The 14,917-nt window shown below is 35.6% G+C and overlaps 1 protein-coding gene across 5 annotated transcripts in view; it reads right to left on the reverse strand.

Moving 5' to 3' along the window:
- The window catches only part of LOC105202478 (activated Cdc42 kinase-like), a 289,383-nt gene that overhangs the window by 111,834 nt on the left and 162,632 nt on the right, over positions 1-14,917 (reverse strand). For 4 of the 5 annotated variants that reach the window (XM_039459696.1, XM_039459695.1, XM_039459694.1 and 1 more), the window contains 2 exons: positions 13,793-13,926; positions 13,222-13,452 (listed from right to left, as the gene is read on the reverse strand). In XM_039459696.1, the coding sequence (XP_039315630.1) occupies positions 13,222-13,452; positions 13,793-13,926 (365 nt within the window). The remainder of the gene's footprint in view (positions 1-13,221; positions 13,453-13,792; positions 13,927-14,917) is intronic. The other variant, XM_026139764.2, reaches the window with a different exon arrangement.

Raw genomic sequence — 14,917 nt, forward strand, 5'->3', positions numbered from 1 at the left:
AAATCTTTTGAAAAAATGATTTCATATCTAAGGGAAGTTTTTCTTCGTTTACGAGAAGCAAATTTAAAAGTTAATCCAAAAAAATGTATCTTTTTGAATAAAGAAGTTAAATATTTAGAACATAGTTTCCACAGAAGGTGTAGCTACGGATTTTGAAAAAAATTTCTTCTATTAAAAAATGGCCTGTTCCTTCAAATAGAACAGGTTCGGAGTTTTCTGGGATTTTGTTCGTATTATCAAAGGTTTGTTAAAAGATTTTCTTTCGTAGCAAAATCTTTATATTCTTTAACGGAAAATTCTACTAAATTTCTTTGGGACAGTTGTTGCCAATCAGCGTTCGAAAAATTAAAGCAATTGTTAGTTTCTTCGCCTATTTTATATTTTCCAATTGAGGGAGAAAATTTTATCCTTGATACTGATGCTTCGAATCATGGTATTGGAGCAGTTCTTTCTCAAAAACAGGGTAGAGTAAAAAAAGTAATCACTTACTTTTCCCGACTTCTTAGCAAAACAGAAAGAAATTACTGTGTGACCCGGCAGGAGCTTTTAGCTGTGGTTGACTCTATTAAGTCATTTGATCAGTATTTATATGGGTAAAAGTTTTTAATTAAAACGGATCATATTTCATTATCGTTGGCTTATGCCTTTTAAGGAATTAGAAGGGCAATTGACACGTTGGTTAGAACGCCTTCAACAGTATGATTTTGAAGTGTTATATCAAAAGGGAGTTGCGCATAAAAATGCAGACGGTCTATCTAGAAGACCTTGCGTGGAAAATAAATGTAATTATTTCTTTAAAATAGAATTAAAAGAAAAAAGATCCTTCTGATGAAGTTCGTCGGATAGTTTTTGAAGAAAGTGACTTTAAGAAACTACGTGAGCAACAATTGAATGATCAGGCTATTGCGATCATTTTACGAGGAAAAGAAATCGAGAGACGTCCTTCTTTACAAGAAATTTCTTGTTTAGAGAGTTCAGCGAAAATTTAATAGGCTTAATGGGATGCTCTTGTTAAAAATGGAATTCTTTACAGAAAATGGTTGGCTCCAAATTTAAAAACTGAAGTGTTTCAAATTGTTGTTCCGCAAGGGGGAATTATACGGATTTTATAAAAAGCAAATGATTCTCTTACTGGAGGACATTTCTGCATAAATAAAATTTTAGAGAAAATAAGGAAAAAATTTTATTGGGCTACTTGTAAAGGAGATGTGGAAAATTGTTGGAGGTCGTGTAAAATCTGTGTAGGAAAAAGGGGTCTTCTTATCAAGGAAAATCTTTACAAATTTATAATGTTGGAGCTCCTTTCGAGAAGATCCAGATGGATATCCTTGGACCACTTTCTCTTACTTTATTGGGGAACAAATATCTATTGGTGATAGTGGATTGTTTCTCAAAATGGCTGAAGGCCATTCCTCTGAGGAATAAAAGGGCTTCTTCTGTTGCAAAAGCTTTTGTAGAACAAGTCTAAAAACATGGTGTTCCTCTAAAGATTCATACCAATCAAGGAAGGAATTTTGAATCACAATTATTTAAGGAAATCCTTTTTCTTTAGGAGCTAAGAAAACTAGAACAACATCTTTATATCCGCAATCTGATAGTCAGATAGAATAATAGCATTTGACTATTACAAATTATTTAACTAAATTTATTTCCAAAAACCAGAAAGATTGGGATTAATGGATTTCTTTGTTTCTTTTATCATATCGTTCTTCTAAACATGAGGTTACTAGATTTTCTCCTTCCAAAATGTATTTGGGGCATAAACTTCTTTTAACTTTAGATCTCCTTCGTGGTCGTCCTCTTCGTGAAAAAAAAATTTTGGAAAATTGTACTCGTAATTTAAAAGAAAAGTTGTATAAAATTCATGCTCAGGCACGGCTTCGTGTAAATGATAGAGCTGAAGCAGTTAAATGTCGTTATGATAGAAAAGCTAAAAATATTCAATTTGAGGGACGTCAAAAGATTTGGTTGTACAATCCGCAAAGAAGATTAGGAAAAACTCCTAAGTTGCAAAGTCATTGGGAAGGGCCTTTTGTAATTGTTAAAAAATTAAGTGATGTTGTTTCAGATAAAAATTGTAAGGTTTCAAAAGATCTATTAGTTTGACCTTGGATGGCGTCGCCAAGGCCAGATCGAAATCACATTAACTTTTTTAAATAGAACACCTTATTTTTCATTATAGAATCTAATAGCTGGTGTCAAGACCTTTCCAAAACTCTACAAGAAAGTTTATTTTCGTTGAGTATTTTCCGAATTGTGAGGCTTGAAAGCTACAGTGTACTTTAACTTTCAAGCGTCATAATTCGGAAAGTACTTAATAAAAAAACTTCTGATTGAAATTTATAAGGTTACAATGGTATCACACAATTTACTCATCAAAGCATGAATTATTCCTAAAACCTTAGTACTGCCGTTTATCGATAGCGCACGTGCTCTCCGTTCTTCGTTTCCAGGTTTTTACTTAAAGTTTGGATCACAAATACGGTTGAAATTTATTTCAATGCCCCCACATTGTGAATCTGATTTCACACAACCCCACATTGCATTTAAAATTTTTTTGCCCCCTCCCTCTTGCCCCCAAGAATAGCAAAATGGGTGTTTTTGATGTTATGTGTAAATTGTGATATCATTGTAACCCTATAAATTTCAATCAAAAGTTATTTTTCATTAAGTACTTTCCAAGTTATGACGCTTGAAAGTTACAGTTCACTGTAACTTTCAAGCCTTACAATTCGAAAAGTGCTCAACAAAAATAAACTTTTTTGTAGAGTTTTAGAAAGGTCTTGATACCAGCTATTAGATTCTGGAATCAAAGATAGGGTGTTCTATTTAAAAAAGTTAATGTGATTTCGATCTGACCTTGGCGACGCCATCCAAGGTCAAATTGATAATATTAGTAAATAGATTTTTTAAAATCTTACAACTTTTATTTAAAACACTTTTCTAAAATGCTAGTTTTCTAGATATTTTGCTGTTCCGGTATTTTTCCCCCCACCTTGTATGTGTTATTATTATAAGACCTATTTGGTCAAAATAAAGTTAGCATCAGATTCGATATAATCAGAGACTATAAGCTACCATTTAACACGTTACCGAACCTCCCAATCTCAAAATTAACCGAAAATAAATTATAATAGAATTTTGAAATTGCAAACACAATATTTTTGGAAAAATCAAGTTAAAAATTAAAAGTCCTTCAAATCACGTGTAACGTAAACTAAATCATCGAAATATGCTAAAATTTCCTACAATACATTTCTGTAGTCAAATTAACATAAGATAAAGCACACACCGACCTTTTTTACCTAACGATTACATAATATACGGCCTAGACTAAATGGGCTCTTTTTAAAAAAACAAGAATTTTAAAAATTACCTCATCAGTAATATCAGTAAATTATTATTAAAAACAGAAGTCATCTAATGGAGTCATATAATGAAGACTGTTAATAAAATACGCACAATGCAATATTAAATATTATAAATTAGAATTTGTTCAGGTTAGCATGTAAATAATTCTCGTCAGTTATAATACGTTTTTCTCAAATACACAAATAATTCTCGTTAGTTATAGTTCTATCTTCACATCGTCGTCAGAAAAAAGTTGGCAACTAAGATCGTGGACTCTTTATAATATTTTGCTGTTTGAGCACGCGTTCGCGGTGTTCGACGCGAGCTTAGAGCATGATCGACACCTTGTCGCCCAATCGAGTTAGTCCACGATCTTCCCGATTTCTCCCTGACGACGACTCGCTTCGGTTCTTTACTCTTGAAAAGCTCAGAACCTTCTCTAATAGTCAGCCAAGCAACCTCGCAACTCGATCGTGATAATTAAAAGTTGAGCTTATACATTTTGGCGCAATTATTCATGTAAAATTTGCATGCAATTCAAATCGCATGCAACACGCTTCAGACGAATACTCCGATTATGATTGTGAAATTTACAGACATTATTAAAGTGATAAACACTTTTATTGCTCAGTGATCGAGTAACCTTTTTTCTTCCGCAATCATTCCTCAGCAAAGACGAAGGTAAATGGTTAAGTAATGCTAGCTAATCGCTAGCGCTTGAGCTCTCTGTCTGTCTCTCTCCAAGCACTCTCTCCTGCTTCAACTCCAATCTCAATAATGGCGCTTTCGCACCATTGCACCCAACTCCCCCAATCTCTCTCTCTCTCTCTCTCTCTCTCTCTCTCTCGCTCTCTTGGCGCTACGTAAGTACCAGTGATTGTGTCGTATCGCTCCGTATTTAAGATATTCTTTCTGCTATTTTTTGCCCTGTGGGGCATCTTTGTTGTACCATTGAGTTTTTCTAAAGCTGTTTGCTTGTTTTCTGCGTTATTCGTGCGTGATTTGGTGGACTCTGGTCCAAATTTTCTTGGATTTTCTTTGTCATCGTTTCCGGAAATCTTTGCTGGCAATGGCACAGATAGCACCGGCGGACGACGCCGGTGTTCGAATTGGCTGCCGGGCGTTCCATTGAGGTACAATGTCAGAGCGTGGTCACGCCGCGAACGACGAGGACAGTGTTGAAACGGCGCACGAAGAAAACAAAATCAGGAAACTAGGGAGGAAGGTTTCGTTGACTAATGTGTCTCTTGCGCCAAATTTGATAGGCGTAAGCGCGTCTCGAATCCACGTGCGTCAGGCGGTAAACAGACATAGCGACAATGTAGCTAAAATTCTACTAAGTAGTAAAGAAACATTAGAAAGACGGAGACAGATCGAATCCACTTTCCGTGTCTGCAGAGATGCTTTTCTCGAGCTCTCATCTGCGTATCTAGGATGTTCTCGATAACAGCTCCTTCGGCAACAGAAGATCTTAAAAATCACATCGATAAAGCGATATCGAATGCTTTTGACTCCTTGCGGACAAGAGTTGATCTTGCCGGCTCGGTAGGGGGGAGGAGCGGCGGGCACTCCATGTATGACCGCCAATTTAGGTGTGAAAACTTATGCGTCTGTCTGTTCTGCGCAACCAACGATTCGCGTGTCCCGCGGTCCGGTCCTCGACATCCTAAAAACTACTAATCTGATTATCACTCCCGCGGATGAATCTGGTTTTGCTACCTCGCGGGAAACTAGAGACGCTTTGAAGAGAACACTCAGGCCCTCCGAGTACGACTTGAAAGTATGCACATTGCGCGGACGGACATGAAACCAGAGACTGCGTCTCGAGGAGAACAGATCTGGTCTGCGGAATTTGTAAGCGATGGCAGCCAAATGAGGGGCAATCTCACTTTGCGCTAAATAGCAGTAACTGACCAATCTGGCGGAGGAGGGTCTCCGATAGTCAGAAATATAAACGGACCGTGAACGAGATCTCTCTATGTCTGAAACGGTGGCTGAGAATCTGCGGATGTGCCACGTAAATTGCCAGTCATTAACTGCGCACTTTGATGAGTTCCGTCTGTTCTTCGAGGAGTCGGGTTACCACATTATATGTCTCTCTGAGACCTGGCTCAAACTGCGTGTCTCGGACCAGATTGTTTCGCTAAAGGGCTACAGCCTTCTGAGGCGGGCTAGGATCGGCAGAGGGGGTAGAGGGGTGGCGGTGTATGTTTCGAGTCTTCTTCTGACTAGAGTTATGCATCAGTCGGAAGAACTGAATTGCGGCAGGCCTGAACATCTCATGGTCGAGGTATTCCCTAAGTCTTTCAGACTTCTAATTGCGGTGGTCTATAGGCCACCTCATTGTGGATTCCTCTATCAGATTTTTAAAGTTTTTCTCGAACTCTCGGCGTCCTATAAGCATTCCATCATCTTTGACTCTGAGCAGATCAGGTCATTTATCGCTTCCTCCGGCCTATACCGGGTGCCATATAGTCCTACTCGTCACACCCAGACGTCCTCTACTACACTGGACTTGTGTATCATCAATGACGAGGAGAAGCTCGTCTCGTTCCAGCAGAGGAACGCCTGTTTTCTCTCTGCACACGACCTCATCAAAATCAAATACAACGTTAGAATTGCTCGGCTTTCAAGTGGAACCAAGAGAGTCAGAGACTTCAGTTCTTTTGATGAGAACAAATTCCTCCACGAGCTGAAGACCATAAACTGGAATCCCCTGTACCTCGCCAACGATATCAACGCCAAAGTAAAAATTTTCAACAGATTCTTGTTAGGTTTTTATGATAAGCATGCCCAATTCAAGGTAATCCGGCCAAAATATGCACCTGCCCTTTGGCTAACGGAGGATATCAAGGTGGAAATGAAAAACAGAAACAGGGCCAAAAAGGTCTGGAGGAGGTGCCAAACTGACGCTAATTATGAAATATTTAAGACGCTCAGAAGAAAGGTTCACGCCATGGTGCAGACTGCCAAATCTAATTTGTACAAAACAATCTTCGATAATCCAAGAGAACCGAGCTCAATCTGTAGAGAACGGAGACATCTGGGACTTGTCAGGCGGAGAGTTTCGGTCAGCAGCTTGCTATTCTCGGTAGAAGAACTAAATGAGTTCTTCACTACGTGCGCGGGATCGATGGCCGGACCGGAGCGGCCGAGCGCCATTTATTTAGGGAATAAAGCTTACAACGACCTCAAATTTTATTGAAGGGACGTATTGCCGCGAGATATCACTAGGTCTCTTCGCAAAAATAAATCTGCGGCTAATGGACGTGATGGACTCTCCGTCGAGCTCATAGCTAAAGCCTTACTGTGCGTGTGCCGGTCATCTCTCAAATATTCAATTTCAGCCTTATTAATGGCGTGTTTCCGCAGATCTGGAAATCGCCTATTGTCTGCCCTATCCCAAAGGTTAAATGCCCGTCACTGCTCGGTCACTACCGTCCCATCTCACTGCTCTATTCTATCTCAAAGGCACTCAAACGCGTGATTGCAACTCAAATCTCCAATTATATCAATAACGCGGATCTTCTCGACACCTATCAATCGGCGTACAGGACGGGTGCTTCTACGCAGACGGCTCTCCTCAGGGTGTTAGATGACGTAAGGAGTGCAGTGGACGAACGCAAAGTAATCATCATGGTGTTTTTCGACTTCACCAAGGCTTTTGACTGCGTGAATCACTACACGCTCATAAGCAAATTAAGAGACCTCAATTTTTCACGTACCGTCTTGCGTTGGATATGCTCCTATTTCAACCATAGAAGTCAGTCTGTTCGGGACCCGATCTCGCACACCGTTTCAAAAGAGATCTATGTCAATGTCAACAGAGGATATGTCCAGGGATCTGTGCTGGGACTACTTCTCTTCATCCTGTACCTAAGCGACTTTGGACACGCACTAAGGAACTGCAAATATAATTTCTATGCCGATGATCTTCTTATCTATTCTCATGTCAATCCGGGTGGTCTGCGCGAGGGCGTGCGATTGGTCAATAAGGACATCAGGGGCATCATGAACTGGGCTACCAACAACGACTTGACGATCAATCCAAACAAGACGTCCGCAATGTTTATGGGCACTGCAAGAAGTATAAATAGGCTTGCGTTGGAGGAGATTCCAAACATTTTGATTGACAAAACACCTATTCCGTACTGTGAATCTGTAGAGTGTCTGGGTCTCTGTATCTCCAACACTCTCGTGGAGCAGTCAGGTTACCAGGATGTCCTCCAAGGTGCACTCGGCTCTATATCAGCTAAAGCTGTTTAAGCAGCTAATATCCAGGTCTCTTAAGATCAGATTGGTGTCACCGCTCGTCCAACCGATGCTGCTGTGTCTTGACAAACGCGACAGGGAAGCAGGATCTCATTTTTTACAGGGCCCTCAATGCGTGCATCAGATATATTTTCGAAATTAGGCGAGATACACATGTCACGGAGTTCTACGATAGGTTGCAATGGCTCAAGGTCCATGAGCGGCGGATATACTTCGTTGGCTGCCTCACTTACAAAATCTTGCAATCAAAGGCTCCTATAGCACTGTACAACAAATTTAGATTTACAAGAGATATCTCTGTGCGCACAACGAGAGCTCGGGGGGATGTTTTGGTTCCTTCAATATGTCGCACGGACTTCTATAAATGGTCGTTCTGTTGCACCGCGATCTCTTTCTGGAACGATATTCCTGCTGGCATTCAGGTAACTGTATCATTGGCAGATTTCAAACGTAAATTGTTCGGGCATCTTATAAAATGTAATCGCTGAGTGTCTCTTATCTCCTGCGTGGTGCGTCGCAGCTAGTCTCGGCTAGTTTTGCGGCCAGGTTCCTCTGGTCTCGCATTATCTGCTTCATAGTTTATTTTATTTGCTATATTTGTTATTCTCAACTTCTCTACTTTATTCTTATTTATTTCTTTTATTTTTTGCTACTTTGTATACTCTCTTTTATTGTATTTTATTTTATTTTATTTTTTGAATATTAATTATAATTGCGATCTCAACACACTATAAATTTCACTTGTAAACCATACATGTACTTTTGATTTTCAGCGCTTAAGGCGATGCTGAACTGACGGTGGAACTCACTTAACGTCGATACTGCAGATTGCTGTAGATTTTTTTTCAGCGAACTGCGGGTCGCGCGTGAGGCGAAGAGTAAGGGGAATAGACTAGCGCACTTTGTCAAACGCACTCATCTGTCTTTGTTTTTTTTACTTTAGCGCCTCTAATGCAAGATCTCTGAACTACAATGAACCCAATTTCTGCTCTTTGCACCAATACACGTGCAAATTACATAAACAATTTTCAGACATCCATTTCTCTCATACTAGAGCTTCTAGGGCCATTCTGCAAGCGTCGTATTGTTCTTTTATTTAATTCATACGCAGTAAACTACTTATTTCATACATACAAAGTCTAAAACTTTTATATAGGGCACATGTTGTCACGAGTCGGCTGCAGAAGCCGATAATTATACTATAATTTTTTAATTTACTTTCGTTTTTCGTACTAAATTATAGTTTCCCGTGTATGTTTTTGTTACTACTTTAATTGTGGAGAAGGATTTTACGATCTATAAAGCCAATTAAGAGAAATGCCTGTCCAAAAATATGCACGTATACAGACCGGTTCAGCATCGCCTTAAGAGGCTAAATATCTAGAGCGCTCAATAAATGTTGATTTTTCTCTCTCTCTCTCTCTCTCTCTCTCGACGGGGCAACAAAAATTAAAGCTAAGACGTTCATTTACAATTTTTGCAAGGATGAACACATTTCGGGTTACTACGAGAAACTGGGGTGGCTTAGCTTTGACGACACCCTTCATGTTGCCTCCTTATTCTCTATCATCCTTAATTCGTATCCCCCCTATCTCTCCGAAAACTAACGTCCTTTTCACCGTCCTCTTTCACACCTGCGTTCCTCACCCTCCTCTTTTCTCGATCTTGCCATCTCTTTCTGCCGCACCTCCACCTACCAACGTTCCTTTCATTCGACTGCGTGCTCCCTATAGAATAATCTCCCTCCTGCCGTCAAGGAGACCGCCTCAACTAGCGCTTTTAAGCGCTCGCTCTTCGGCTACTTGATGAGCCGCAGCCGTGCTGCAATGCCTCACCCCCCCCGGCTCGTGCATAGCCCTCCTCTACGTTACTCATTGCTAGTATCACTACTACTATTACGTTATTTTATTTGTTTTTGTTTTGTTATTATAGTTTACTTTCTTCTTTTGTCGCTTACTATATTCCTGCAACTCCGTTCGGTTTTAGTTTGTAAGTGATATTGTTATTCTCTATGTTCAACTGTACTCCTGAGTGTCTTTAGAGAGTTTGCCCTAGGACTAAATAAATGCTTATCCATTGATTCATATTCATTCTCTCTCTCTCTCTCTCTCTCGCACTCTCTCTGAGTGGAGCTGGTCTCGTTCGTGCACAAAAACAAACTCGTGCAATTCGCGAACAGAATTAAAATTTTAAAATTACTTTAAAAAAATTAGATTATGAATATCAACTTCTGATTAATATAAAAGAAAATTTGACTAAAAAAAGTAATTTACTAACAAAGTACTTACACATAAACGATGTGTTTGATTAAATCATATGAAATCATCGTAGTGAACAAATGAGCCCTTTTTGTTCGGTAATAAATCGCATTTATCTCAACAATAAAAATTATTTAACACAAAAGATTAACGCTAGGAGTTATATTTCAAAATTCTCTGTATAATTCACGAAACATGTTTTTTTGATAATTTTGACTGAAACCAACAAAACAATAAATATCCCGGAAACTAGAATCGACCAAATATATCCTTTTCTATGATAACTTCAAAATTATGTATATATTAACCCTTAAACACGTAAGTGGGTTTGAGAAACCCCATATGAAGTTTTGAACACTTGCTATGTGAAAACGGAATGAGATAGGAGGTTCGGACCAAGACGTGAAAAAAGTTTAAAATCTCCTGTTTCGATTGATATGGTTGATCAACTTTTTTGGTCAACTAGAATTCGAACGGCACGGCAGCAAAATTTTGTTAAGGTCATTGCGACCCATATAGTGTGTAAGCGAAACTTTTTTTGTGAGTATTTTACATAAAAAAGCTGGATAAAATACGTTCGAAAGGGTCAGTTTGCGGATATAGGACAGAATTATTCACATATATTCTGTCTAAAATTGGAATACTATAAAATCCTAGAAAAGAGAGTTTTTCCAAAATATATCATGAAACACATTAATTTTCAATTTTAGACACTATTTAATAAAAAATATCTCATATTCGCATTGTTACATAAGTACATTTTTTAATAGAAATGACAATGATATAATTTTTTTTTTAAGTATGAATTTTTAGCTTTAAAACACCGTATTGTAAAGTTCTTCAAAGTTTTTTGTTGCAAAGATATGATTTGTTTTTAAAAAGTGGATTTTTAAATGCCCAAAAATACCTCATATTCTCCATGTTACATAATTATACTTTTTAAAAGGAATGACTATGCCAAATTTTATTTTGAAAGTGTGACTCTTTAGCTTTAAAACGCCGTATTTGAAAGTCCTTAAACGTTTTTTGTTGCAAAGATATAATTTTTTGAAGGAAAAATGGATTTTTGACCAATTTATCATGGTTTTTCTTTTATAACTTCACAATAAATTATTTTTCGGCAATGCTGATTGCGCAGTCACACTCTTGAGATTTTGAACTTTCGTTTTAAAAGAAAAATATTGATTGTAATCAAAGTTATAGCTTTTCAAAGTTGAGAAAGTCTCCCAGACCCAAAAATGTGTTTCCGTATTTTGCAGGATCGGTGTGTTTAAGGGTTAAATATGTAAATATAAAGATGTTATATTTACTCTTCCACGCTAAAATCGTATTAAAATTTATTAAACTTATAGAATCAAAGCTATATTTATTGAAAGTCCTATATTAATTGCTAATTTATATCATAAAAATAAACATTATTCATGTTGCAAATCAATATTAAATTATACATCCAAACCAATGGAACATTTTTTTATAAAATTATAATCCTTTAACTTTAATTTCTTTTTTTAATCAGTTCAGTATGATTTTTAAAAAAGTTATGATTTTTCCAAAAATACCTTGCATTTGCCGTAATTTTGTTTACATATACGGGGCAACAATTAATTTTTAAGAGTGGCATCATATCTCAGCAAGTAGTGACGACACCTGTTGAGCGGTAGCATCCTTAGAAAGGTCAATTATTTTTCTGTTTAACACGCCTAAGTTCATGCCAATCAAATGATAAATAGCATGACGATTCTTCCTGATCAATCTTTAATCAATGTTGAAATTGTATCATGGAACAAAGAGCGGTTATTAAATTTAACGCAAGACTTGGTAAATAGTTACTGGCGACTATTATCTTAAAGTTTTGAAGCATTTAATGATCAGAATCCGTCGTATCCGTCCCAATTATCAAAATTGAAAAAGTTAAACGCTGTTGCACGATAACGTGCCATCTTACAAGTTACTCATTGTTCGTCAATTTTTATCCAAAAATTAAGTCTATGTGCTCAATCATCCCCCATATTCATTTAATTTGGCCCAGTGCGACTTCTTTTTATAATATTTCCAAAATTAAAATTGAAATTAAAAGGATGCTTTGTTAAAGATATTCCGATCATGCAAACAATTTCAACACGGGAACTAAAGGCAATACTACAAAATGAGCTAAATCAAGCGTTTGAATCCCTTTTGAATTGCTGTAACAAATTGTTGTATTGAATGAAATTGTTTGTATTGAAACAAAAGAAAATTATTTTGAATAAAACAACATGAGATTTTGTGTATTTTGTTTCTATCGTATTTTATTGGTCCAGTCTTAAAAATTAATTGTCGCACCGTGTATTTGGCACTATTTTCACTAATTGTTGTTGCCTTTTCAGTTTTTAATCGTGTACTATGAAATTGAAACTAAGTAAAATTATGATTAAAAACCATCTCATTACGGTACACCCTTTAATAAAAGTGTAAAACGCAAATAAACCTACAAAATGTAAGAATAAAAAAATACTATAAAGTAAGGGTTAAATATAAAAGAGAAATTCGTAAACTATTAATTTTTTGATAATTCTATCTTATGTTAACACATTTATATGCAGAATAATTAGAAATTATATATAAAAAAAATAATATGTACATTTTTAAAAATAATGATACTTTTGTGACTAAAAATTCTATTGGTTCAAAAATTAAATTTTATCATTTATCTCCAAACAACTTTTGCGTTTAAAACATTTCTTTTTAAAATATGTTTCTTTCAAGGTATTCAAGATAGACAATTAAAATAGGACAACATATATATACATTATACATATGTATACATATATTCTTGTGCACTGTAATTTTACTTTATGAAAGTCAAATTAGCTGCATATCTTATACTATTTATAAATAATTTAACTGTTAAAACAATTAATTTTTCACAAAATCTTGTATAAATTTAAATATATAAAAAATTAATTATGTGCATATGTAATGTGCTGTTTTAATGTTCAATTAAAAGAATAAAAGAACTATCTTTAATATTAAATAACTTTAGAGAAAGTGAACATATTCATATCTAACAATAAACCTAAAGAGTATATTAATATATCTTGTGATTAAAAAAATGTTTGCGTTTTTTCATTACCTCGTAAAATTTTTGTTGCTTAACACGTTATTGTTTCACATTTTAGAGTGATCAAAATTTACAAAATTTTTAATCATAATAAAAATCATAATTAATACTTTATGCTACTTAAATAAAAATGTATAATGAAGAAATTTTCCTATTGTTGTCGTATTTCTTTTTGTTGCAATTTTAATCTTATATTTCAATCTTAAAATATTCTGATAAAATAAAAATTGTTTAATGTACCTGTATGTCAGGTATACTGGCGGCTTCTTCGGAAAAGTGTCGTCTGTCTGGTTTGGGACTGTGTTGATGTGGCAATTTAAAAGAGAATTTCCTACGTCTTGAAGGACTGGCAGGTGTACGGGGTGACTCCGGTGGATGTTCAAGATCTGTCATGGAACGCGCTGTCAATTCCTGTGCCATAGCAATAGCTGAATAAAGAGTTTTCTGATCGGCGGCTGAGATAGGTTTCACCTAGATAAGATAAATCATCTCCGTTTACAATCTCCGCCGTATCAACATCATAAAATAATATTTCCCTTTTCTTTATATTTTCTTGCAAATATTTTGTACAAGTTTGTTAATTACATTAAGTATGTTAAAAACATATATTAAAATAGTATATACGTATGTATATTTTGATTTTGTAAATTAATTTTTTCGGAATAACTTTTACTTTTCAATTCTTCTTAACACATTAAATATAAATGAAAAGAATGTCAAAAGGAGCCGTAAATAATAATAATAATAAGAAAACAGTAACATTAAATAATATGTAAATTTATTATCATAAAAAGTAAAAAAATTACTGTACATTTATTGGACTCACGGTGGCTTTCTTCTTGTTACATTGTTTTGCTTGCATTTCCCTCAGTTCATTTCTTGCGTTACTCGATTCATGTTCGGTGGACAAAGGATGGCCAGGTGGCGGAGGCGGAGGAGAAGAACCTATAAAAATAAAACATACATCAAAAATATTATCTAATGTGATTCATCATAATCACTTAAAATATTATCTTAAATAATTATTTTTCAGAAAAAAGTGCATTTATTTAGTTTAAAAAGTGTAATAAAAAAATAGACTAATAGAGCAATTAAAAAAAATTTAAATTAAATTTCAAATGTACTTTCATTTTTTCTTAATAATAAAGCTATTCATTATTTGTTAAAATCGTCTTTGTTTATTTTCATAAAATCTAGTATTCAAGAATGCTAAAAAATTTACGGATTTTTTCTATGTCTTAATTTATCGTTAATGCCAACGTTTCGCAAACATTGCAGTTCACTTCATCAAAGCGGAAAATAACCTAATAATACTGAGCTGCTTCTCTGAAAAATTATACGTTGATTCAAAGGTAAGAGGAGGAAAGAGAGCTGAAAAAAAGAAGATAAAGATATAGACGGGGAAAGAAAGAATTGCTACCCAGTTAACATTTTGCAGCATCAATGTTTACAAGACATCTAAACGACGTCTAAAAAGAAGTTGTCTAAAAGACATTTTTAAAAGATATCTAAAAGACATCTAACAGACATCTTGAAAAAATCCAGAAAAAGACATCAACAAGACAGCTAAAAGATCTAATACAAAACATCTTAAAGACATCTCGTAAAAGACATCTTCCATACATCTCTAAAACTGTTTAAAAGATATCTACAAGACATATTTAGTCAGCCATTCACAGCGCTTTCGATCTATAATTGAAGTATAATAGTAAGCTTTGAGCTGTAAGAAATAGACCAATTACAGTCAAATGTAAAGAAAATAATCGACTACGGTTGATCAATTTCTTACAGCTTAAAGCTTACTGCACCTATTATAAACTCAAATTTATGATCTTTCTGTAAGTCCCAATCTACAATATGTGCTCTAAGCATTTTATTATTATTATCGAAAGGGAGCAGCCTTATTGCTAAAGATGTGGCACTCATTGTAAAATGC

Source organism: Solenopsis invicta, chromosome 2 (assembly GCF_016802725.1).
Source record: "Solenopsis invicta isolate M01_SB chromosome 2, UNIL_Sinv_3.0, whole genome shotgun sequence".
Taxonomy (NCBI): domain Eukaryota; kingdom Metazoa; phylum Arthropoda; class Insecta; order Hymenoptera; family Formicidae; genus Solenopsis; species Solenopsis invicta.